Genomic DNA, 27,791 nt, shown 5'->3' with positions numbered 1-27,791 from the left:
AAAGAAAGATAGCATGTCAAAAATATATTAAATTATTTTTAGATGACCAAGATATTCCACAGGGTTTTCCAAATAACCTAGAGCCCTTCTAAAACCCTTTCTTGACCTAACTCCAAGCTCTGCTCAGATCTATGATAACACTTAGACAGCATATCAAAACCAAGACTGTAAAAGATCACCAAGCGACACACTTACCATGCTCTTCCTCTTTAACCTTGACTGTCAAATCAAAGTTTTTGCATTGCCGTTCTTTCTCTGTCACAATAGCATAATACACTGACATGACCTGAGAGAAACACACACATTTAATTTACATGGTTTTGGGGAATTATTATACAGTCATAGCAACAAAACGTAGAGTCAATACTCCTTTGCACTGGCTTGCGAAAAAAATTACAAAAATGGTTTGTGGAAATTGTGCTGAAGTATCTTTCCATTCAGAGGGACCATTCCCTACTGGGCACTTTTACCCTCTTCCTGTCCAGGCCAATTTTCAGCTTTCAGCACTATTACACTTTGAATGGCAATTGCATTTTTTTACACAAATAGAGATTTATTTTGGTGGTATTTAATCACCACTGCGTTTTTGATTTTTTGCTAAACAAACGAAAAAAGACTGAAAACTTTGAAAAAAAAAAACAAACAATTTTCATAGTTCAGTATAAAATGTTGCAAACGGGTACGTTTTCTCCTTCACTGATGTGCTCTGATGAGGCTGCACTGATGAGGGGACACTGATGGGTGGCACAAATGGGCACTGATGAGGTCGCTGTGGTGGGCACTGGTGAAGAGGCAGTGATGGGCACTGATAGGAATCACTAAAGGGCACTAATAGGTGGCACTGATGGGCACTGCTAGGCGGCACTGATAGGCAGCACTGTTAGGTGATACTGATGAGGAGGCACCGATGGGCACTGATTGGCAGTACTGGTGGGCACTGAAAGGCAGTACTGGTGGGCACTGTTGGGACTGCACTGAAAATCAGGACACTGATAATTAGTGTAGATATCCCTTTAACACAAGCCGGTCATTGGCTCTCTTCTCCTCTCCTCATGCTGTCAGCGCAAGGAAAGAAGTGTCGATAACCAGCTTGTGTTTACATCATGATCAGCTGCCATTGGACACAGCTGATCAGGTAGTGAAGGGCTGCTGTGATTGGCCCTTTCTCCCCATCTGTGATCAGCTGAGTCCAAATGATGCCCTCCTGGCAAATTAAGCCCACGCTGTAGCCTTTTTTCCTCTATAGCACAGGCGAGAAGTGGTTAGGAAAGAAAGTAACATATGACTCTTTTTGTCAGATAAAGTTTCTTTATATTTCAAAGTGTTTCTGAGTATAGTGAAAACAAAATATGTGTAGCGCTAGAAGTGAAATAATGTCCGACAACATAAGAGTCCAATGAATCAAAAAAAATGGATGGCGAAGTGGATCCAATATGACACAATGATAAGAAACTGTAGTGCAGCAAATCCCAACACCAGTGAAGGAAAATAAGATTGCGCTCACCAGATGGATGGGACCCAATTACCGTATAGTAAAAAGGGTCAAACAGGCTTATACATGGATGGATGGTCCAATCGGATCTCACCGACCAGGATAGGAAGTGTATCGAACTCCAAAGCTTGATCAGTCAGAGGGTCCGCTCCCACACGGTGGATGGTGAGTTAAAGATAAAACAAGGGGGACATAGCGTAATATTGCTAAAAACGGGTTTATTTTATAAAAGCTGATAAACTTACAAACATCCGTGAAGGAAAGGCATGCCTGCATAAAATATTATATACATGCCTTTCCTTCACGGATGTTTGTAAGTTTATCAGCTTTTATAAAATAAACCAGTTTTTAACAATATTACGCTATGTCCCCCTTGTTTTATCTTTAACTCACCATCCACCGTGTGGGAGCGGACCCTCTGACTGATCAAGCTTTGGAGTTCGATACACTTCCTATCCTGGTCGGTGAGATCCGATTGGACCATCCATCCATGTATAAGCCTGTTTGACCCTTTTTACTATACGGTAATTGGGTCCCATCCATCTGGTGAGCGCAATCTTATTTTCCTTCACTGGTGTTGGGATTTGCTGCACTAGTTTCTTATCATTGTGTCATATTGGATCCACTTCGCCACCCATTTTTTTTGATTCATTGGACTCTTATGTTGTCGGACATTATTTCACTTCTAGCGCTACACATATTTTGTTTTCATTTTTGTAATTTCACTTTGTGGTTCAGTGATTTGGTGTTAGCTGTTTTCCCTATTTTTCAGTTAGCGCAGTAATTTTTTCCATTTTTTATGTTTCTGAGTATAGGTCTGTTAAATAGTTACTGTATGACTGACCCACTATATCTTCTGGAAGTCTTCTCCAACCACCAACTACTCTTTCAGCAAAATAACACTTTCTAAGATTAGTTTTGAACTTTCATCCTTCTAGTTTGAGGTCATGTCCCTGTATTCTTCATATTGAAAATACTGCCCTCCTGAACCTTATGCACACCCTTAATTCATTTAAAGGTTTCATTCATGCACTCCCTTTCCCTTCTCAAAACTTTATTAAGATAAATATGCACTCCCAAAACACTTTGGCATTTTCTGAGATTTTGGGACTAAGAAATTGTATTTGCAATAAAGCCTGTAGTGCTATCTTCTCTAATGATCTAAAGATAAGCATTGTGTTGTCACCAGCCCCTTAGTGGATTTTTCATAGGAATATATGCAGAGTTCATTCTAGAAAGGGGAATCAAAAATTCAGCCTACTGCCAATCCCTACTTATCACATCAGGACAGGAATTATGGAAAGTGCACTATGGCTATAGAGTTCAGAAGATATCTGATGGAGATATCTTCATCTCTATCTTTGTATCTAAAAAAATTGAAGTTTTTGGGAAGGAGTACTGCTTTAATAATGTATTTTCAAAATGATGATGCTTAAAAGTGGTAATAACGATATCTCCATATGCATGGCCTCTTCATAATTTAGATTTCAGTACTGGAAAATTAAAGTGGTATGACCCTTACCGTCAGTGTTGCTTGTCCTTTGCCTTTTGCGGTCACTTCAAACTTTTTGTTCAGTCGGGTCTGCAATCAAATTTACTTTGTGTGAAAATTAAACCGAATCAGACAAATAAGAAGTAAGATTACAGATTGAAACAAAGTAAATTACTTTAACTTCATCTTAACTTAAATTTGTGTTGCCATTGTCAGTAATCTACTGTCTGACCCTAGACACTGTCTCCGGCTCCAGAAAGTGCATAATAGATTCAAATACACCTTAGTAAAAATGACACTAAAAAACATCCTTATTCTCCAAAGATAATACATACACATCCACTATTTAAAGTATAACTAAAGGCAAAACATTTATTTTAGTTTTGGATAGAGAGGATAAGTATTAGAATGCTTGTCAGTTTTTATTGCTTGCTGTGCCCCCGGTTAACCACTTTACCACCGGAGGATTTTGCTGTCTTACTTCCAGGCCAATTTTTGCGATTCGGCACTGTGCAACTTTAACTGACAATTGCGCGGTCGTGCGATGCCGTACCAAAACGTCCTTTTTTTCCCCATAAACAGAGCTTTCTTTTGGTGGTATTTGATCACCTGTGCAATTTTTACTTTTTGCGCTATAAACAAAAAAAAGCGACAATTTTGAAAAAAATAACAATATTTTTCACATTTTTTATATGAAATTCCCCCCCAAAAAATGTAAAAATCAAAATTTTTTTTAAATTGTTGGCCAATTTGTTTTCTGCTACCTATGTTTGGTAAAAAAAAATCACAATATGCATATTTTGATTGGTTTGTGCAAACGTTATTGCGTTTACTAACTAAGGGAAAGATTTCTGTCATTTTTGGTGTTTTTTTTTAAACGAGTAATGGCGGCGATCTGCGATTTTTTTTGCGGGTCTGCGACATTGCGGCGGACAGATCGGACCCTTGACTGACATTTTTGACACTTTTGAGGGTACCAGTGACATTTCTATAGTAATCAGTGTTATACATATGCACTGTTACTGTAAAAATGACACTGACAGGGAAGGGGTTAATTTTTATTGGAGAGGGAGGGGTCAATGTATGCCTGGTGCTTACTAACGTGTGTGGGGGGAGTTGACTGAGTGACACAGGGACAGATCGCATGTTCAGCTATGCTGAACCCTGCAATCTGTCACTGTTTGTCACTTAGGAGATCCGCCCGCTTTATTTACACAAGCGAGGGATCTCCAGACTCGATTCCCCGACGATCGGGGAAGAGCGGCGGCGATCGCCGCTGCTCCTCCCCTGGCCCGACTCCCGCTGTGACTGAACACAGCGGGAGCGAGCCTCCGGCAGCGCTCGAGCGCCGCCCAGAAGGGGAGGAGTCCAGCGACGTAGGTTTTTCTTTGGTAGAGTCCATTCATTCCAAAATCGAAGATTACTAGCAAACATGAAGTACTATGGATTGACAATTCCTCAAACGTACTGAGAATTTTCACACTAATTTTCGTACAAATGTTTGTACAAAAGTTCATTTGAAAATCTACCAGTGCATGGCCAGTGCTAGACACAGGCAACCTAGCATATAGAGATGCTAACAGGAATTGCTAGATAGGGATGATCGAACTTTTGAAAAGTTTGGTTCGGATTCCAGAACCTCATTAAAATCAATGGGACCCGAACTTATGGAATCAAAAACACAATTTTGAAGTCCTAAAACCCAACAAATGCCCCTAAAAAGTGCCTAGGGTCCTGGGTCACGCCCCTATTAATCACACAAAAAAAAAGTTCTTAAAAATTGTCATTTTTGATAGAGAGCCAATTATTGAAAAAATTATTGAAAAAAAAATGAGATTTCTTTGGATTTAGTGTCTGGTGGGTCTAAAAAGTGTACCTGTGAAGTTTCAGCTCTGTAGCATGTCCAGAACCAGAAAAAAAAGGATTATTTTTCTTAGAATTTCAGTAGCGCAGGGATGGTGTTACCCTCCTTTCACACCTCAGCGTTTTTGTTTCAGGCGTTTATTGGGCGTTTTTTGGGCGTCTTTGGAGGCAGGCATGACGTCTGAACTTCTGTATAGGGGTATATATATATATATGTGTATATATATATATATATATATATATATATATATATACACATATATACATACACACATATATATATATATATATATATATATATATATATATATATATATATATATATATATATATATATATATATATATACATATATATATATATACCCCTATACAGAAGTTCAGACGTCATGCCTGCCTCCAAAGACGCCCAAAAAACGCCCAATAAACGCCTGAAACAAAAACGCTGAGGTGTGAAAGGAGGGTAACACCATCCCTGCGCTACTGAAATTCTAAGAAAAATAATCCTTTTTTTTTTCTGGTTCTGGACATGCTACAGAGCTGAAACTTCACAGGTACACTTTTTAGACCCACCAGACACTAAATCCAAAGAAATCTATATATAATATATATATATATATATATATATATATATATATATATATATATATATATATATATATATATATATATGTGTGTGTGTGTGTATATACCCCTATACAGAAGTTCAGATGTTATGCCTGCCTCCAAAGACGCCCAAAAAACGCCTGAAACAAAAATGCCCAGGTGTGAAAGGAGCGTAACCCCATCCCTGCGCTACTTAAATTCTAAGAAAAATTATATTTTTTTTCTGGTTCTGGACATGCTACAGAGCTGAAACTTCACAGGTACACTTTTCAGACCCCCCAGACACTAAATCCAAAATCTCTTTTTTTTTTCAAAAATGTTTTCAATAATTGGCTCTCTATCAAAAACTTTGTGTGATTAATAGTCCCTGGGGCATGACCCAGAACCCTAGGCACTTTTTAGGGGCATTTATTGGGTTTTAGGGCTTCAAAATTGTGTTTTTTGATTCCATATATATATATATATATATATCTCTACATTACGGTCACCCTGATATGGATGAGTTCGGTCACCCTGGCATAGCAAAGTCAGTTCACCCTAAACTACATTACGGTCACCCTGACACTTAAAACTTTCCCTACAGAAACTAGATTATTGAATCTAACTATAGTGGTATATAGTACCCTAACTACACTGCATATCCCTTTCCTCACACTAATAATTGCAAAATGACACTGGAGCAGCAGGAGTAACAGAAATGCTTCTACTCTCTTCCACAGCCTCTCTATTACAGTGCTAGAGATTTGGCGGGGCTAGGTTATATACTGGGGGGCGTATTCACTACTGATTGGCCTCTGGACCCCGTAGTCACTTCAATCACATTCCTATCAGACTCCTTCCCCCTCAAATGGCTTTTACTGACGTTTCTGGTCCAATCACGGGCTTTTAAAGCCCAGTTCCTGTCCCATTGCATTTTGGGTGGTTCTGGTGGCCGAATTCCGAACTTTTACCGCAAAAAGTTCGGAATTCGGACGAATTTCGAACAGCCAATGTTCGGGTCGAACCGTTCAATTATCCCTATTGCTAGACCAACAAGTGAGCTATTGCCAACTGCCTAATGGACAACAGCTTATGGACAATTGGAAGACACCTGACTGAAACAGTAAGGATGTTCCTAACAGTATTGCCTTATCCTTTAAGTGGAAAGTTCTGGTCTATTCAAGACTAGTGTTCTGAACACTGTAACTCTTACCTCAGCAGAGCGTGCAAGCATTGCATTTTCAACATTAATGCGGTATTTCAAGGGATTTTGTCTTTCAGGAAGATGGATAGACACATCCATATCTAAAATGATGTCATTTGGCACATCTATCTGGTACTGAGCCAAAGCTTGGAACATAACGATGGTGGCCTATAAGACAAAGAAGACAAATAAAGTTTAGAAAACAGCAATTGCAATCAACATATGCTTGATTCACAGTAATTGACACACAGGAACTGTTGCCACCAGAAAGTGTAAGAGTTTTGTTGGTAAAAAAGGCCTAGGAACCAGATGTAGAAGGGGTAATGAAAGTTGCTGGGCTATATGCATGCACCATCGGGTAGCTGCACTTTTTAATTGATAGATGTATTATTTTGTTTGGTCCCCAAACTGTTGTACTTCCCATCAATTTAATGGCACCATGCCTAAAAATACAATGTTGAAGAAGTGGTAGACAATATACATTAAATCACATCTCTTTTTTTTTTTTTTTTAAACTGAAGTTTTATTCAATTTTCATGTGGTTTATAGGTAAAACAAACAATATATGAGTAGACATTAGGGAAAGGCATGGTTGACTTATAATAAACTACCAACTGTTTCAAACTTAGCGAGTATAGTAAACATTTTGCTAACAATGGAAGGTGTAAATAAAGTAATGTGAAAGTAAAGTAATGTGAGACGGCATTGTCTATATCAGCCTTTTTCAACCAGGGTGTTCAGGCATCCTGGGGTGCCTTGAGGTTTCTTCAGGGGTGCCTTGGCAAAATGTCTAAAAATTGCCCCAAAATTGTATACAAGCTGGTGGGTGGATGAAACCTGCCTTTTTAGTTTCATTATGCACCATTGCAACCTTCTAGGTGCTAACCTCCTAACAACCAATGACATCATCATTTGATAAGGAGGATGTCAGTTGCCTGCATATTATCTTTTGTTCTACCTTCCCTTTCCTCTCTCCATCAGCTTTGGGGTCTCATTAGCTAAGTGATGGAGAAAAACCGAGGGAGAAGAGACACACTGGAATACTAGTCAGTATCAGTTTGCAAAACTGTATTTGCTTTGGAAGAATAAATCCCTTCTAATGTTGGCTGTCCCATGTGTATAGATGTTGCTGTATTACGTAAAACTATTAGAATAGTTTTTACATTTTATAACGGGGTGCCTCAAGACTGTCTATTATTTCGGATGTGCCTCCAGACTTTCCATAATTTTAAAGGGTGCCTTGACTGAAAAAAGCTAGAGTCACTAACAAAATAAAGACACTGTAGTTTAGATAGTTAAAAAAAAAATCGATCCTTTTTTTCCACCACTGGGTCCATTCCTGCCTTTATATTGCTCATGGGCTTATGCATGAACATGCCTTTATATATGACTGAGCTTGGGCACTGTTATACTCTATTACCTTGGCCAATTACTTATAAGTATTTTGACATGTGTACTTGTTTGTTATCCTTTGAAACCAATAAAAAATGATTGAAAGTAGATAGAAGTTAAAGAAAGGTGGTCTTGTTGGGTTTTTAGATGATAGGTGAAAGTTGGACTACATTAGAGGAGCGACAGTTCAAGCGACAGGTAAGCATTTAGGATGCTTGAGCCAGGAGCTCCAAATTCTGTAGAATAAAGTGCATCTCTTTTTATTCAATAGGGAATTGTTAAAGCCTCTTTTATTTTGTTTCCCTTTCTAGGACACAAACAGTAAAAAGAAAGAGGCCAACGTTTTCTATACAGAAGGATCCTTATTCTCTGTGTGGAAGCAGTGGTCCCTCTGCAGAGGTCTGACACTTATGAGCTAAAGATTTCCAATCAGCAGGGAGCATGGGTTTTGTTGATTGCAGTGCTCTAGTTTTGCCTCAGCAGAGTGAATGTTGGACCTCTGCAAAATGTCCTCCTCTACAGCGTGCTGGCAGGGGAAAGGGAACTAAACAGACTGTGGCTGCTTTCTAAAGAAAATAAAGTACCTTGTTTTTATACACCTCACCCCCGTTGGAGCCATTTTTGCAATTTCTTTCTTTTGTTTTTTTGATGTTTGTTCAGTTGCTTGGCTCACAGGTTGTACACCGCCGGGTTAGAGGTGTTATATTTCACATTATATATGCCACATCCTCAGACCCCACATGGTGGTCATGAGTAGATTTCCCGAGGTTCCACCTTCCCCCTACCCTTGGTAAAAGTATCTTGCTGCTGCTGATTCCTATATGAATCATTTCTCCATTGGACCTCGGGGTGACATATCCCATTTACTTGGGTTTTTTTCACTGAATTACAACAACATCAATTTTGTATTTGTTTACTAGCCAAAATTCTCTTCCCGCTGACATGTGGATGGATCATCTGTAGTGGGTTTTTTTGGGAGGTTTCAGTTTTTTGGCCTTATATGTTTTGATCCCCTTTCTTTTCTCAGCATCTCAGACGATTACTGCCCAGTGGACATTCAATATGGCATTTGTGTTGGGAGACTCTCTTGATGAAGAGATTAGGTCAGTATTTAATAGGGAAACTAGCACAGATGGGAACCCCGATGATGCCCTGAAGTCCCTGTTTAGAGAACACAAACGGTTAACCTTGCGTTCACTTAACAGGAAGTGGGATATCCTATCATTGGAATCCTATATTAGTCAGGGAATTATTCCTAGAGGCCTTAGGGAGAGAGTCATCCCAGCTGTGCACTTGCATACCGATAAGTTTCTAGAGAAATGGAGGGCCCAATGTATCTCCCATGGCATTGAGATTATGAAACTCATCGTTGAAGAGGAAAAACTCCAACTTAAAGATCTGGAGGATGAAATAAGTGAAACAAAAGAGAAATTGGAACATCTTAAAAATTTAGATGAGTTTGATAAATTCAATGACCAACTTAAAAAAGAGATTGATAAATCTCAGAAAAATCTTCGAAACACAAAGCAATCCAAATTCCAAAGGGACTTAACGGATTGGGCTAAGGGCGAGATTTTTGACCTTAGTGGGCGAAACAGAAGAAGTCGCTCTAGACATAGGAGGAACGCCAATAGAAGTAGATCTAACACAAGGTCAGGTTTTTCTGGTAGTGATGATGAGGAGGATAGGTCTGTCCATTTTTTAGGGCAGGGGACCTTGGAAGAAGACGACTCACCACCTCCACCAAGAGGGATATTTAAAACAAACAATCTTCCCCCAAAAAAGGGCGTAAAAGGAGGAGGAAGCGTAGAAGGGGGATCACAGCGGGGAAACCAGGGCACGGACCAAAAGAAACTAAAGGTAATTGCCCCTGTTTCTGACCAGGTTTTGTCAGTAGAGGGCCCTGCCCAAAAAGACTGCAAAGTTGTTAATCTATCCAATTTTCCGCTGGGTGATTCACACGTCTCGCTCCTACAAAAAGGTCTATCTTTCTCCCCCACCTCAAAGATGGACCATTTTGATGTATATAAAGATATCTGTTTATTTCTTAGAAAAGTCTATCTCTCCTCATTGTTCTCCCAGGACCATGATCAAGCGACTGATGCCCACAGGCCACTTGATCCTTGCGATGAAGAGGCCTTGGAGATCCTCGAGTCCCTGCTCAATGAGAATGTTGATGGCCCGCTGGATGAGGAATTGACTTCTGGTCCCTCCCGTAGGAATTGTAAGTTACTAATTAGGTCTACCATCATGCCCAAGTTTACTACTAATAAATGGCTTAGCACCTTCCTTATGCTAGTGGAAGAAGACTTAACCAAGGTAGACTGGAGTCTTCCAGCCCTAGACAATCTTTCTCCTGAGGAAAGATTAGCCCTGGAAGATCTCAGGAAAGCAGAGGGAATTGTCATAAAGAAGAGTGATAAGGGTGGTAATGTGGTGCTCCTGTCCGAGACTGGCTACGAGGCTGAGGTCTCTCGGCTACTCTCGGACAGCAGCACCTACAAAAGGTTAGACTTTAATCCCTTTCCACAGTTGGCTACTGAGATTCGCATCATGCTGTCCCTGGCGTACGAGGCCAACTTAATCACCAAGTCTGAGAAGGCTTATCTTGAAACTCCCAACTACAATCTACCGACTTTTTATATCCTCCCGAAACTTCATAAGGATTTCTATAATCCCCCGGGCCGCCCGATTGTCTCGGCAGTGGGAGGGCCCCTTGAGAAGATCGGTAGATATCTCGACTCATTTATTAAGGACTTGGTGATTGACTTGCCCTCGTACGTCAGGGACACCGGTGATGTCTTGCAGAAAATTTGCGACATTGAGGTTCCTGATGATGCTATCCTAGTCGGGCTAGACGTTGAATCATTGTATACCTCTATCCCGAATGAATGGGGAATTCTGGCCGTTCATCATTTCCTTGAGAAAAAATACTACCAATTTGGGGCCCAAAACGAATTCCTGATTGAAATCCTTGATTTTGCATTAACTAACAACTTCTTCCAATTTCTGGGTAGCAATTTTCAGCAAATACGAGGGACAGCGATGGGAGCCCCATGGGCACCATCCTATGCCTGCCTCCATTTAGGCCTATGGGAGGAGGAAACCGTATATGCTTCCTTAATGTACCTCAGCCATGCCAAAACATGGCTGAGGTACATTGATGACATATTGGTTTTATGGACAGGATCTAGGGGTGAGCTGGATGAGTTCATTGTTGAACTCAATTCCAACCCTAGGAACATCAGACTTACCTATACGGCGGATCCCCTTGAAATCCCCTTCCTGGACCTTAAAATTAGGATAGACCATGGCCGCCTTTTGACCTCTACTTATAGAAAGGAGACTGCCGCAAATACTTTATTGCGTGCAGATAGTCACCACCCTAAGTCCCTGATACGTGGCATACCGGTAGGGCAGTTCATCAGAGTCAGACGTAATTGTTCTGATCCAGCCGAATACCACCAGGAGGCGGCCAAATTGTACTCTAGATTTCGTGAAAGAGGTTACTCCCACAGAATTCTCAGACGCGCAAAAAACTTGCTGGTAAACGCAAGCGCCAAGAAATCTTAAATTCCACACATAGACAACAATCTAAATCGGACAACCATCCAAGACTGATTACCAAATTTGGCGGCCAATGGAATGAGGTAAAAAACATCTTAGAAAGCCACTGGCATATCTTGCGTAGGGCGGGCAAAATAGGCGAGATCGTAGGACCTAGGCCGCTGATGGTAGCCAAACGAGCGAGTAACCTGGGTGACTACCTGGTTCACTCAGAATTCCAAAAGAAAACGAAACATTCCTGGTTGACTGACCTTCCCCCACTTAAGGGGATGTTTCCTTGCGGCCACTGCGGCATCTGCGGGTTTGTGGAAAAGACTAACATCTTTACGAATTCAGAAGGTACCAGAACTTTCCTCATCCAGCGGTTCATAAATTGTGGGACGAGTAGAGTCCTTTACTCTATTCAGTGCCCCTGCAAAAAATTCTATGTGGGCAAAACGAAGCGGCAGCTTCGCGTGAGAATTATTGAACATCTCAAGAGCATTAGACTGAAGGAGGATACCCCTCTTGCGCTCCATTTTGCAGAGCACCATAACGGGGACCCTAAAGGCCTTAAAGTAAAGGGCTTTTTTGCTCTTGATCTCCCGCCCAGGCGTGGCGATTATGACAAAATCCTCCTTCAAAGGGAGAAAGCCTGGATTTTCCGTCTTGGTACCCTTGCCCCCAAAGGCCTTAACACTGAATGTAGCCTTTTAGCGATCTTCATTGATTGGCACTATGGGAGGTACATCCTAGGGTCTATTTTTTATACATGTTTTACACCCATAACAACCATTGGGTTTTGTATTGTCAATTCCCCTATCTAGGTGTGCTATAATTACTAGGACCTCATCAATTATCCCTGATCATCGTTTATGGCTTAAATTTCATTGTAGGGTGATCTGTGCCTGTTATCCCTGTTCTATCTTAATGTGCTTTCTATGCCTCTTCTTTGTTTCCCCAACACATTTGCCATTTTTCTAGAGAGAATTGCCCTCTTTAGACCTGGCTTTTTATGTCTGGGATGCTGTGTTCTCTATGGCCATAACTGTATATAAGTGATTTAGCCTTGCTATGTTTCTTTGAATTAATTAATTTGTGCTTTTTCTTAGGGCTGCCCTCCCATATCCACTAGGTGTCGCCTGTAGCATGATAACACGTCAGCAGGGAGCCAAATTGCCTCTAACCAATGGCTTTTGAGCTTCCGGTATTAAAAGACTGACGTGACTGACGCCAGTTACGTCCTGAAGAAGCGTGCTGCGTCACGCGAAACGCGTCAACGTCACACGCTGCTACGCTGCGGACTCCACCCTCCACCCTGCTCGTCACACTGACTGCTTCCACGCCTACCTGCTGCTTGGCGCCAAACCCCCGTTGGTGAACAGGAAGCTCCTGCATCCTCTGGCGGACACCTTGGCATACCTTCATACCTTCATAGCAAGACTCGGACACCCAGCACCACAGCCGAACTGCTACGGGACTGCTCTCGGGCTGCTTTACCCTGGTGCATAACACACGGATTCACTGGACTTTCACGGTCAGTACATGGCTGCTTAATGTGACGGGACGACTGCTTATGTGTTTGTCTTGCTGACACTGACGCTGCAAACATAATTTACAAGACGTTCAGCGGCATCTACCTGGAGGTCTGATATATATCTATTGAGTCTACCTGTGAAATGTGGTGATCCACTCCAGACTGTTGTACCCAGAGATAGAGGTGATGACATACCACCCAGGGACACTGACCACATAGGTATCTGGACTCTGAGATTTTAACCCCTATCAGACCATCCACACCTCATTGCTGCTTATTGCTTCCTGTCAGTCTGCTTAACCGTACTGTCTGTGCCATTTCCATGTTGCTGTCTGCCGTGTCCTCGCTAATCCATCCTTACAGGACTCTACACAGACATTGATGCCATCAATCAAATTATAAGTCCGCTTGCCAGAGTGACCTGTGGTGGAGCTGTTAACTGTTATAGACATCAACTACGGGTGTGAGAATCTCAAACTCAGCAGCTATTGGTGGAGATTCCTGCAACTTATGGACTGAGTTATCCATATTATTCCATCCGTTCACGAGTACTGCCCCTTCCTGGGACTGTTGCACCTTCGGAGTCTTTCCCCTCACCCCCCTGGTATCCAGTCACTCATGGGGTGTCCCCCTTGCCCCCTCCATTGATCCCCCTGGGGTCAGCAATTTTTTGAAGTGCATAAGACGGGGTGGTGTGTGGAGTCTGAGATCATCGCAGCAGTGGCTTTTCATGAGACAGGACCCCTTGTTGATGTTTTTATCCTCATGTCAGCGGGTTACCCCCTCCTTTTCAATTTTTTCATTTTCTCACGTTCTTGATGTTGTTGATTCTTATTTAATTTATTTTTTTGCAATTATCTCAATAAAGTACCTTGTTTTTATACACCTCACCCCCGTTGGAGCCATTTTTGCAATTTCTTTCTTTTGTTTTTTTTATGTTTGTTCAGTTGCTTGGCTCACAGGTTGTACACTGCCGGGTTAGAGGTGTTATATTTCACATTATATATGCCACATCCTCAGACCCCACATGGTGGTCATGAGTAGATTTCCCGAGGTTCCACCTTCCCCCTACCCTTGGTTAAAGTACATTAGAGGAGCGACAGTTCAGGCGACAGGTAAGCATTTAGGATGATTGAGCCAGGAGCTCCAAATTCTGTAGAATAAAGTGCATCTCTTTTTATTCAATAGGGAATGGTTAAAGCCTCTTTTATTTTGTTTCCCTTTCTAGGACACAAACAGTAAAAAGAAAGAGGCCAAAGTTTTCTATACAGGAGGATCCTTATTCTCTGTGTGGAAGCAGTGGTCCCTCTGCCGAGGTCTGACACTTATGAGCTAAAGATTTCCAATCAGCAGGGAGCATGGGTTTTGTTGATTGCAGTGCTCTAGTTTTGCCTCAGCAGAGTGAATGTTGGACCTCTGCAAAATGTCCTCCTCTACAGCGTGCTGGCAGGGGAAAGGGAACTAAACAGACTGTGGCTGCTTTCTAAAGAAAATGAACTGTAAGAATTTGCACCTTTTTTTGGTTTGATGCTCCTGGAATGAATTTATTTGATTTTACCTGAAAGATGAGTTGGGCTCTAATTATTTTGTAAGAGCATAAGAACTAGTGTTGAGCGAACACGGACTGTATTATTCGTGTTCGTACCGAATAATTGGATTTTTTGTACCCGAACACGGACACGGACACTTTACTGTATGTTCGGGTAAAAATCCGTGTTCGGTCGTTTTATTTCCGGGTTTTGCATGCTTTGGCGCTCTTTTCATGGCGGGCTTTCAACAGCCAATCAACAATCGTTTAACTGGTGTGCCTTAAGCCATCCCAGCCATGCCTGCAAATGTCTTAGTAGCTGTGATTGGCCGTCTGAAGCATGTGACCAAGTCTTTATAAGTTCGAGGCAGCCGCCGCAGCAGCGTCATTCTGCTGCTTAGCTAAGGGACAGAGCACACATCAATGTGCTGGCTGCTGATTAGGGAAAGATAGGCAGGAAAAAACCATTTGTGTCCGGATAGAATTGAGGGACAGGTCGGAGTGTTTAGGCAGGGCGAGTTGTAGGCATTTTAGGGATAGAGTCTGCTGAATTATAGGGTCAGTGTCTTCTACAAACTACAATCGATATTGCTGTGTGGGGGGTGGGGTGAATCTGCACTCAATCCTGATCTACGATCTCTTCTCAATCCTGTTAGGGACAGAGTCTGCTGAATTTTAGGGAAACTGTGTTCTACAAACTACAATCGATATTGCTGTGTGGTGTGGGATTGGAGATAGGCAGGTGTCAGTGATCCACATCCATTTTTCTGTGTGTGAGCTGCAGTGAACACAATCTTTTTGGGCTGCAGTGAACACAATCTTTTTGGGCTGCAGTGAACACAATCTTTTTGGGCTGCAGTGAACACAATCTTTTTGGGCTGCAGTGAACACAATCTTTTTGGGCTGCAGTGAACACAATCTTTTTGGGGTGCAGTGAACAAAATCTTTTTGGGGTGCAGTGAACACAATCCTTTTTGGTGTGCAGTGAACACAATCTTTGTGGGGTGCAGTGAACAAAATCTTTTTGGGGTGCAGTGAACACAATCCTTTTTGGTGTGCAGTGAACACAATCTTTGTGGGGTGCAGTGAACAAAATCCTTTGTGGGGTGCAGTGAACACAATCTTTTTGGGGTGCAGTGAACAAAATCCTTTTTGGGGTGCAGTGAACAACATCCTTTTTGGGGTGCAGTGAACACAATCTTTTTGGGGTGCAGTGAACAAAATCCTTTGTGGGGTGCAGTGAACACAATCTTTTTGGGGTGCAGTGAACACAATCTTTTTGGGGTGGAGTGAACAACATCCTTTTTGGGGTGCAGTGAACAAAATCCTTTTTGGGGTGCAGTGAACAAAATCATTTTTGGGGTGCAGTGAACACAATCTTTTTGGGGTGCAGTGAACACAATCTTTGTGGGGTGCAGTGAACACAATCTTTTTGGGGTGGAGTGAACAACATCCTTTTTGGGGTGCAGTGAACAACATCCTTTTTGGGGTGCAGTGAACACAATCTTTTTGGGGTGCAGTGAACACAATCTTTGTGGGGTACAGTGAACAGAATCTTTGTGGGGTGCAGTGAACACAATCTTTGGGGGGTACAGTGAACACAATCTTTTTGGGGTGCAGTGAACACAATCTTTGTGGGGTGCAGTGAACACAATCTTTTTGGGGTGGAGTGAACAAAATCATTTTTGGGGTGCAGTGAACAACATCCTTTTTGGGGTGCAGTGATCAAAATCCTTTTTGGGGTGCAGTGAACACAATCTTTTTGGGGTGCAGTGAACAAAATCCTTTGTGGGGTGCAGTGAACAGAATCTTTGTGGGGTGCAGTGAACACAATCTTTGGGGGGGTACAGTGAACACAATCTTTTTGGGGTGCAGTGAACACAATCTTTGTGGGGTACAGTGAACAGAATCTTTGTGGGGTGCAGTGAACACAATCTTTGGGGGGTACAGTGAACACAATCTTTTTGGGGTGCAGTGAACACAATCTTTGGGGGGTACAGTGAACACAATCTTTTTGGGGTGCAGTGAACACAATCTTTGTGGGGTGCAGTGAACACAATCTTTGGGGGGGTACAGTGAACACAATCTTTTTGGGGTGCAGTGAACAACATCCTTTTAGGGTGCAGTGAACACAATCTTTGTGGGGTGCAGTGAACAACATCCTTTTAGGGTGCAGTGAACACAATCTTTGTGGGGTACAGTGAACAGAATCTTTGTGGGGTGCAGTGAACACAATCTTTGGGGGGTACAGTGAACACAATCTTTGTGAGGTGCAGTGAACACAATCTTTGTGGGGTGCAGTGAACACAATCATTGTGGGGTGCAGTGAACTCAATCTTTGTGGGGTACAGTGAACACAATCTCATACTTCTGAAGATTTGAGGGTGCTGCCTGTTCCATACTCCCCCTACTCCTCATCTAGCCTTTTAGGGGTACAAACAATAGTAATTGGGGCCTAGTGTGGTTGTGTACGTGTGATATACATACACTTTTTTTGGATCATATTTTCTATTCCGCTATTTAATCAAAAACCTTTGGGGATCAGTTAAATTGGGGGATAGTCTGTGTTGGTACGTGTGAGAGAGATTCACCTTTCCAAGTTGTTGGGGTTCATCTCATACTTCTGAAGGTTTGAGGGTGCTGCCTGTTCCATACTCCCCCTACTCCTAGCCTTTTAGGGGTACAAACAATAGTAATTGGGGCCTAGTGTGGTTGTGTACGTGTGATATACATACACTTTTTTTGGATCATATTTTCTATTCCGCTATTTAATCAAAAACCTTTGGGGATCAGTTAAATTGGGGGATAGTCTGTGTTGGTACGTGTGAGAGAGATCCACCTTTCCAAGTTGTTGGGGTTCATCTCATACTTCTGAAGGTTTGAGGGTGCTGCCTGTTCCATACCCCCCCTACTCCTCATCTAGCCTTTTAGGGGTACAAACAATAGTAATTGGGGCCTAGTGTGGTTGTGTACGTGTGATATACATACACTTTTTTTGGATCATATTTTCTATTCCGCTATTTAATCAAAAACCTTTGGGGATCAGTTAAATTGGGGGATAGTCTGTGTTGGTACGTGTGAGAGAGATCCACCTTTCCAAGTTGTTGGGGTTCATCTCATACTTCTGAAGGTTTGAGGGTGCTGCCTGTTCCATACCCCCCCTACTCCTCATCTAGCCTTTTAGGGGTACAAACAATAGTAATTGGGGCCTAGTGTGGTTGTGTACGTGTGATATACATACACTTTTTTTGGATCATATTTTCTATTCCGCTATTTAATCAAAAACCTTTGGGGATCAGTTAAATTGGGGGATAGTCTGTGTTGGTACGTGTGAGAGAGATCCACCTTTCCAAGTTGTTGGGGTTCATCTCATACTTCTGAAGGTTTGAGGGTGCTGCCTGTTCCATACCCCCCCTACTCCTCATCTAGCCTTTTAGGGGTACAAACAATAGTAATTGGGGCCTAGTGTGGTTGTGTACGTGTGATATACATACACTTTTTTTGGATCATATTTTCTATTCCGCTATTTAATCAAAAACCTTTGGGGATCAGTTAAATTGGGGGATAGTCTGTGTTGGTACGTGTGAGAGAGATCCACCTTTCCAAGTTGTTGGGGTTCATCTCATACTTCTGAAGGTTTGAGGGTGCTGCCTGTTCCATACCCCCCCTACTCCTCATCTAGCCTTTTAGGGGTACAAACAATAGTAATTGGGGCCTAGTGTGGTTGTGTACGTGTGATATACATACACTTTTTTTGGATCATATTTTCTATTCCGCTATTTAATCAAAAACCTTTGGGGATCAGTTAAATTGGGGGATAGTCTGTGTTGGTACGTGTGAGAGAGATCCACCTTTCCAAGTTGTTGGGGTTCATCTCATACTTCTGAAGGTTTGAGGGTGCTGCCTGTTCCATACACCCCCTACTCCTCATCTAGCCTTTTAGGGGTACAAACAATAGTAATTGGGGCCTAGTGTGGTTGTGTACGTGTGATATACATACACTTTTTTTGGATCATATTTTCTATTCCGCTATTTAATCAAAAACCTTTGGGGATCAGTTAAATTGGGGGATAGTCTGTGTTGGTACGTGTGAGAGAGATCCACCTTTCCAAGTTGTTGGGGTTCATCTCATACTTCTGAAGGTTTGAGGGTGCTGCCTGTTCCATATCCCCCCTACTCCTCATCTAGCCTTTTAGGGGTACAAACAATAGTAATTGGGGCCTAGTGTGGTTGTGTACGTGTGATATACATACACTTTTTTTGGATCATATTTTCTATTCCGCTATTTAATCAAAAACCTTTGGGGATCAGTTAAATTGGGGGATAGTCTGTGTTGGTACGTGTGAGAGAGATCCACCTTTCCAAGTTGTTGGGGTTCATCTCATACTTCTGAAGGTTTGAGGGTGCTGCCTGTTCCATACCCCCCCTACTCCTCATCTAGCCTTTTAGGGGTACAAACAATAGTAATTGGGGCCTAGTGTGGTTGTGTACGTGTGATATACATACACTTTTTTTGGATCATATTTTCTATTCCGCTATTTAATCAAAAACCTTTGGGGATCAGTTAAATTGGGGGATAGTCTGTGTTGGTACGTGTGAGAGAGATCCACCTTTCCAAGTTGTTGGGGTTCATCTCATACTTCTGAAGGTTTGAGGGTGCTGCCTGTTCCATACCCCCCCTACTCCTCATCTAGCCTTTTAGGGGTACAAACAATAGTAATTGGGGCCTAGTGTGGTTGTGTACGTGTGATATACATACACTTTTTTTGGATCATATTTTCTATTCCGCTATTTAATCAAAAACCTTTGGGGATCAGTTAAATTGGGGGATAGTCTGTGTTGGTACGTGTGAGAGAGATCCACCTTTCCAAGTTGTTGGGGTTCATCTCATACTTCTGAAGGTTTGAGGGTGCTGCCTGTTCCATACCCCCCCTACTCCTCATCTAGCCTTTTAGGGGTACAAACAATAGTAATTGGGGCCTAGTGTGGTTGTGTACGTGTGATATACATACACTTTTTTTGGATCATATTTTCTATTCCGCTATTTAATCAAAAACCTTTGGGGATCAGTTAAATTGGGGGATAGTCTGTGTTGGTACGTGTGAGAGAGATCCACCTTTCCAAGTTGTTGGGGTTCATCTCATACTTCTGAAGGTTTGAGGGTGCTGCCTGTTCCATACCCCCCCTACTCCTCATCTAGCCTTTTAGGGGTACAAACAATAGTAATTGGGGCCTAGTGTGGTTGTGTACGTGTGATATACATACACTTTTTTTGGATCATATTTTCTATTCCGCTATTTAATCAAAAACCTTTGGGGATCAGTTAAATTGGGGGATAGTCTGTGTTGGTACGTGTGAGAGAGATCCACCTTTCCAAGTTGTTGGGGTTCATCTCATACTTCTGAAGGTTTGAGGGTGCTGCCTGTTCCATACCCCCCCTACTCCTCATCTAGCCTTTTAGGGGTACAAACAATAGTAATTGGGGCCTAGTGTGGTTGTGTACGTGTGATATACATACACTTTTTTTGGATCATATTTTCTATTCCGCTATTTAATCAAAAACCTTTGGGGATCAGTTAAATTGGGGGATAGTCTGTGTTGGTACGTGTGAGAGAGATCCACCTTTCCAAGTTTTTGGGGTTCATCTCATACTTCTGAAGATTTGAGGGTGCTGCCTGTTCCATACCCCCCCTACTCCTCATCTAGCCTTTTAGGGGTACAAACAATAGTAATTGGGGCCTAGTGTGGTTGTGTACGTGTGATATACATACACTTTTTTTGGATCATATTTTCTATTCCGCTATTTAATCAAAAACCTTTGGGGATCAGTTAAATTGGGGGATAGTCTGTGTTGGTACGTGTGAGAGAGATCCACCTTTCCAAGTTGTTGGGGTTCATCTCATACTTCTGAAGGTTTGAGGGTGCTGCCTGTTCCATACTCCCCCTACTCCTAGCCTTTTAGGGGTACAAACAATAGTAATTGGGGCCTAGTGTGGTTGTGTACGTGTGATATACATACACTTTTTTTGGATCATATTTTCTATTCCGCTATTTAATCAAAAACCTTTGGGGATCAGTTAAATTGGGGGATAGTCTGTGTTGGTACGTGTGAGAGAGATCCACCTTTCCAAGTTGTTGGGGTTCATCTCATACTTCTGAAGGTTTGAGGGTGCTGCCTGTTCCATACTCCCCCTACTCCTAGCCTTTTAGGGGTACAAACAATAGTAATTGGGGCCTAGTGTGGTTGTGTACGTGTGATATACATACACTTTTTTTGGATCATATTTTCTATTCCGCTATTTAATCAAAAACCTTTGGGGATCAGTTAAATTGGGGGATAGTCTGTGTTGGTACGTGTGAGAGAGATCCACCTTTCCAAGTTTTTGGGGTTCATCTCATACTTCTGAAGATTTGAGGGTGCTGCCTGTTCCATACCCCCCCTACTCCTCATCTAGCCTTTTAGGGGTACAAACAATAGTAATTGGGGCCTAGTGTGGTTGTGTACGTGTGATATACATACACTTTTTTTGGATCATATTTTCTATTCCGCTATTTAATCAAAAACCTTTGGGGATCAGTTAAATTGGGGGATAGTCTGTGTTGGTACGTGTGAGAGAGATCCACCTTTCCAAGTTGTTGGGGTTCATCTCATACTTCTGAAGGTTTGAGGGTGCTGCCTGTTCCATACTCCCCCTACTCCTCATCTAGCCTTTTAGGGGTACAAACAATAGTAATTGGGGCCTAGTGTGGTTGTGTACGTGTGATATACATACACTTTTTTTGGATCATATTTTCTATTCCGCTATTTAATCAAAAACCTTTGGGGATCAGTTAAATTGGGGGATAGTCTGTGTTGGTACGTGTGAGAGAGATCCACCTTTCCAAGTTGTTGGGGTTCATCTCATACTTCTGAAGGTTTGAGGGTGCTGCCTGTTCCATACTCCCCCTACTCCTAGCCTTTTAGGGGTACAAACAATAGTAATTGGGGCCTAGTGTGGTTGTGTACGTGTGATATACATACACTTTTTTTGGATCATATTTTCTATTCCGCTATTTAATCAAAAACCTTTGGGGATCAGTTAAATTGGGGGATAGTCTGTGTTGGTACGTGTGAGAGAGATCCACCTTTCCAAGTTGTTGGGGTTCATCTCATACTTCTGAAGGTTTGAGGGTGCTGCCTGTTCCATACCCCCCCTACTCCTCATCTAGCCTTTTAGGGGTACAAACAATAGTAATTGGGGCCTAGTGTGGTTGTGTACGTGTGATATACATACACTTTTTTTGGATCATATTTTCTATTCCGCTATTTAATCAAAAACCTTTGGGGATCAGTTAAATTGGGGGATAGTCTGTGTTGGTACGTGTGAGAGAGATCCACCTTTCCAAGTTGTTGGGGTTCATCTCATACTTCTGAAGGTTTGAGGGTGCTGCCTGTTCCATACTCCCCCTACTCCTAGCCTTTTAGGGGTACAAACAATAGTAATTGGGGCCTAGTGTGGTTGTGTACGTGTGATATACATACACTTTTTTTGGATCATATTTTCTATTCCGCTATTTAATCAAAAACCTTTGGGGATCAGTTAAATTGGGGGATAGTCTGTGTTGGTACGTGTGAGAGAGATCCACCTTTCCAAGTTTTTGGGGTTCATCTCATACTTCTGAAGATTTGAGGGTGCTGCCTGTTCCATACCCCCCCTACTCCTCATCTAGCCTTTTAGGGGTACAAACAATAGTAATTGGGGCCTAGTGTGGTTGTGTACGTGTGATATACATACACTTTTTTTGGATCATATTTTCTATTCCGCTATTTAATCAAAAACCTTTGGGGATCAGTTAAATTGGGGGATAGTCTGTGTTGGTACGTGTGAGAGAGATCCACCTTTCCAAGTTGTTGGGGTTCATCTCATACTTCTGAAGGTTTGAGGGTGCTGCCTGTTCCATACTCCCCCTACTCCTCATCTAGCCTTTTAGGGGTACAAACAATAGTAATTGGGGCCTAGTGTGGTTGTGTACGTGTGATATACATACACTTTTTTTGGATCATATTTTCTATTCCGCTATTTAATCAAAAACCTTTGGGGATCAGTTAAATTGGGGGATAGTCTGTGTTGGTACGTGTGAGAGAGATCCACCTTTCCAAGTTGTTGGGGTTCATCTCATACTTCTGAAGGTTTGAGGGTGCTGCCTGTTCCATACTCCCCCTACTCCTAGCCTTTTAGGGGTACAAACAATAGTAATTGGGGCCTAGTGTGGTTGTGTACGTGTGATATACATACACTTTTTTTGGATCATATTTTCTATTCCGCTATTTAATCAAAAACCTTTGGGGATCAGTTAAATTGGGGGATAGTCTGTGTTGGTACGTGTGAGAGAGATCCACCTTTCCAAGTTGTTGGGGTTCATCTCATACTTCTGAAGGTTTGAGGGTGCTGCCTGTTCCATACACCCCCTACTCCTAGCCTTTTAGGGGTACAAACAATAGTAATTGGGGCCTAGTGTGGTTGTGTACGTGTGATATACATACACTTTTTTTGGATCATATTTTCTATTCCGCTATTTAATCAAAAACCTTTGGGGATCAGTTAAATTGGGGGATAGTCTGTGTTGGTACGTGTGAGAGAGATCCACCTTTCCAAGTTTTTGGGGTTCATCTCATACTTCTGAAGATTTGAGGGTGCTGCCTGTTCCATACCCCCCCTACTCCTCATCTAGCCTTTTAGGGGTACAAACAATAGTAATTGGGGCCTAGTGTGGTTGTGTACGTGTGATATACATACACTTTTTTTGGATCATATTTTCTATTCCGCTATTTAATCAATAACCTTTGGGGATCAGTTAAATTGGGGGATAGTCTGTGTTGGTACGTGTGAGAGAGATCCACCTTTCCAAGTTGTTGGGGTTCATCTCATACTTCTGAAGGTTTGAGGGTGCTGCCTGTTCCATACTCCCCCTACTCCTCATCTAGCCTTTTAGGGGTACAAACAATAGTAATTGGGGCCTAGTGTGGTTGTGTACGTGTGATATACATACACTTTTTTTGGATCATATTTTCTATTCCGCTATTTAATCAAAAACCTTTGGGGATCAGTTAAATTGGGGGATAGTCTGTGTTGGTACGTGTGAGAGAGATCCACCTTTCCAAGTTGTTGGGGTTCATCTCATACTTCTGAAGGTTTGAGGGTGCTGCCTGTTCCATACTCCCCCTACTCCTCATCTAGCCTTTTAGGGGTACAAACAATAGTAATCGGGGCCCAGTGTGGTTGTGTACGTGTGATATACATACACTTTTTTTGGATCATATTTTCTATTCCGCTATTTAATCAAAAACCTTTGGGGATCAGTTAAATTGGGGGATAGTCTGTGTTGGTACGTGTGAGAGAGATCCACCTTTCCAAGTTGTTGGGGTTCATCTCATACTTCTGAAGGTTTGAGGGTGCTGCCTGTTCCATACTCCCCCTACTCCTCATCTAGCCTTTTAGGGGTACAAACAATAGTAATTGGGGCCTAGTGTGGTTGTGTACGTGTGATATACATACACTTTTTTTGGATCATATTTTCTATTCCGCTATTTAATCAAAAACCTTTGGGGATCAGTTAAATTGGGGGATAGTCTGTGTTGGTACGTGTGAGAGAGATCCACCTTTCCAAGTTGTTGGGGTTCATCTCATACTTCTGAAGGTTTGAGGGTGCTGCCTGTTCCATACTCCCCCTACTCCTCATCTAGCCTTTTAGGGGTACAAACAATAGTAATTGGGGCCCAGTGTGGTTGTGTACGTGTGATATACATACACTTTTTTTGGATCATATTTTCTATTCCGCTATTTAATCAAAAACCTTTGGGGATCAGTTAAATTGGGGGATAGTCTGTGTTGGTACGTGTGAGAGAGATCCACCTTTCCAAGTTGTTGGGGTTCATCTCATACTTCTGAAGGTTTGAGGGTGCTGCCTGTTCCATACCCCCCCTACTCCTCATCTAGCCTTTTAGGGGTACAAACAATAGTAATTGGGGCCTAGTGTGGTTGTGTACGTGTGATATACATACACTTTTTTTGGATCATATTTTCTATTCCGCTATTTAATCAAAAACCTTTGGGGATCAGTTAAATTGGGGGATAGTCTGTGTTGGTACGTGTGAGAGAGATCCACCTTTCCAAGTTGTTGGGGTTCATCTCATACTTCTGAAGGTTTGAGGGTGCTGCCTGTTCCATACCCCCCCTACTCCTCATCTAGCCTTTTAGGGGTACAAACAATAGTAATTGGGGCCTAGTGTGGTTGTGTACGTGTGATATACATACACTTTTTTTGGATCATATTTTCTATTCCGCTATTTAATCAAAAACCTTTGGGGATCAGTTAAATTGGGGGATAGTCTGTGTTGGTACGTGTGAGAGAGATCCACCTTTCCAAGTTGTTGGGGTTCATCTCATACTTCTGAAGGTTTGAGGGTGCTGCCTGTTCCATACTCCCCCTACTCCTCATCTAGCCTTTTAGGGGTACAAACAATAGTAATCGGGGCCCAGTGTGGTTGTGTACGTGTGATATACATACACTTTTTTTGGATCATATTTTCTATTCCGCTATTTAATCAAAAACCTTTGGGGATCAGTTAAATTGGGGGATAGTCTGTGTTGGTACGTGTGAGAGAGATCCACCTTTCCAAGTTGTTGGGGTTCATCTCATACTTCTGAAGGTTTGAGGGTGCTGCCTGTTCCATACTCCCCCTACTCCTCATCTAGCCTTTTAGGGGTACAAACAATAGTAATTGGGGCCTAGTGTGGTTGTGTACGTGTGATATACATACACTTTTTTTGGATCATATTTTCTATTCCGCTATTTAATCAAAAACCTTTGGGGATCAGTTAAATTGGGGGATAGTCTGTGTTGGTACGTGTGAGAGAGATCCACCTTTCCAAGTTGTTGGGGTTCATCTCATACTTCTGAAGGTTTGAGGGTGCTGCCTGTTCCATACTCCCCCTACTCCTCATCTAGCCTTTTAGGGGTACAAACAATAGTAATTGGGGCCCAGTGTGGTTGTGTACGTGTGATATACATACACTTTTTTTGGATCATATTTTCTATTCCGCTATTTAATCAAAAACCTTTGGGGATCAGTTAAATTGGGGGATAGTCTGTGTTGGTACGTGTGAGAGAGATCCACCTTTCCAAGTTGTTGGGGTTCATCTCATACTTCTGAAGGTTTGAGGGTGCTGCCTGTTCCATACCCCCCCTACTCCTCATCTAGCCTTTTAGGGGTACAAACAATAGTAATTGGGGCCTAGTGTGGTTGTGTACGTGTGATATACATACACTTTTTTTGGATCATATTTTCTATTCCGCTATTTAATCAAAAACCTTTGGGGATCAGTTAAATTGGGGGATAGTCTGTGTTGGTACGTGTGAGAGAGATCCACCTTTCCAAGTTGTTGGGGTTCATCTCATACTTCTGAAGGTTTGAGGGTGCTGCCTGTTCCATACTCCCCCTACTCCTCATCTAGCCTTTTAGGGGTACAAACAATAGTAATTGGGGCCTAGTGTGGTTGTGTACGTGTGATATACATACACTTTTTTTGGATCATATTTTCTATTCCGCTATTTAATCAAAAACCTTTGGGGATCAGTTAAATTGGGGGATAGTCTGTGTTGGTACGTGTGAGAGAGATCCACCTTTCCAAGTTTTTGGGGTTCATCTCATACTTCTGAAGATTTGAGGGTGCTGCCTGTTCCATACTCCTCCTCCTACTGCTCAACCATCCTTTTAGGGGTACAAACAATAGTAGTTGGGGCCTAGTGTGGTGGTGTACGTGCGAGATACATACACTTTCTTTTTGATCATATTTTCTATTCCGCTATTCAATTAAAACCTTTGGGGATCAATTCAATTGCGAGATAGTCTGTGTCGGTACGTGTGAGATCCACCTTTCCAAGTTGTTGGGGTTCATCTCATACTTCTGAAGATTTGAGGGTGCTGCCTGTTCCATACTCCTGCTCCTACTGCTCAACCATCCTTTTAGGGGTACAAACAATAGTAATTGGGGCCTAGTGTGGTTGTGTACGTGCGAGATACATACACTTTTTTTGATCATATTTCCTATTCCGCTATTCAATAAAAACCTTTGAGGATCAATTGAATTGCGGGATAGTCTGTGTCGGTACGTGTGAGATCCACCTTTCCAAGTTTTTGGGGTTCATCTCATACTTCTGAAGATTTGAGGGTGCTGCCTGTTCCATACTCCTCCTCCTACTCCTCATCCATCCTTTTAGGGGTACAAACAATAGTAATTGGGGCCTAGTGTGGTTGTGTACGTGCGAGATACATACACTTTTTTTGATCATATTTCCTATTCCGCTATTCAATAAAAACCTTTGAGGATCAATTGAATTGCGGGATAGTCTGTGTCGGTACGTGTGAGATCCACCTTTCCAAGTTTTTGGGGTTCATCTCATACTTCTGAAGATTTGAGGGTGCTGCCTGTTCCATACTCCTCCTCCTACTCCTCATCCATCCTTTTAGGGGTACAAACAATAGTAATTGGGGCCTAGTGTGGTTGTGTACGTGCGAGATACATACACTTTTTTTGATCATATTTCCTATTCCGCTATTCAATAAAAACCTTTGAGGATCAATTGAATTGCGGGATAGTCTGTGTCGGTACGTGTGAGATCCACCTTTCCAAGTTTTTGGGGTTCATCTCATACTTCTGAAGATTTGAGGGTGCTGTCTGTTCCATACTCCTCCTACTCCTCATCCATCCTTTTAGGGGTAGAAACAATAGTAATTGGGGCCTAGTGTGGTTTTGTACGTGCGAGATACATACACTTTTTTGGATCATATTTCCTATTCCGCTATTCAATAAAAACCTTTCTAGGGCAAGATCTTAAATTACAGAAATATGAGGAGACCGTCAAATAAGGGCCGTGGCCTGGGTCGTGGTGCTGCTGGTAGAGCTCCTGTTGCAAGGAGAGGACGTGGTCGATCTGTGCCAGCTACACGCACAAGTGAAACACCTTCCTCAAGTGTGAGTAGGCGACAGAACCTGCATCAGTATTTGGTAGGGCATCAAACGCCCCTAGAAGTGATGAGGCCAGAACAAGTTGAGGCGATAGTAGATTGGTTTGCTGCTGACAGTGCCTCCAGTTCCTTCACATTGTCTCC

General features: G+C 42.2%; 1 protein-coding gene across 1 annotated transcript in view; it reads right to left on the bottom strand.

Annotated features, from left to right (window-relative positions):
• The window catches only part of LOC309553571 (A.superbus venom factor 1-like), a 476,096-nt gene that overhangs the window by 73,035 nt on the left and 375,270 nt on the right, over window positions 1–27,791 (bottom strand). Inside the window, exons 30-32 of the mRNA XM_082254843.1 lie at window positions 6,645–6,803; window positions 3,015–3,074; window positions 196–286 (exon numbers count right to left, since the gene is read on the bottom strand). Coding sequence (XP_082110969.1) covers window positions 196–286; window positions 3,015–3,074; window positions 6,645–6,803 — 310 coding nt within the window. The remainder of the gene's footprint in view (window positions 1–195; window positions 287–3,014; window positions 3,075–6,644; window positions 6,804–27,791) is intronic.

The sequence above is a fragment of the Pelophylax lessonae genome (genome assembly GCF_965119305.1).
Source record: "Pelophylax lessonae genome assembly, chromosome: 4".
Classification (NCBI taxonomy): Eukaryota; Metazoa; Chordata; class Amphibia; order Anura; family Ranidae; genus Pelophylax; species Pelophylax lessonae.
This window is presented reverse-complemented; position numbering and strand designations above follow the sequence as displayed.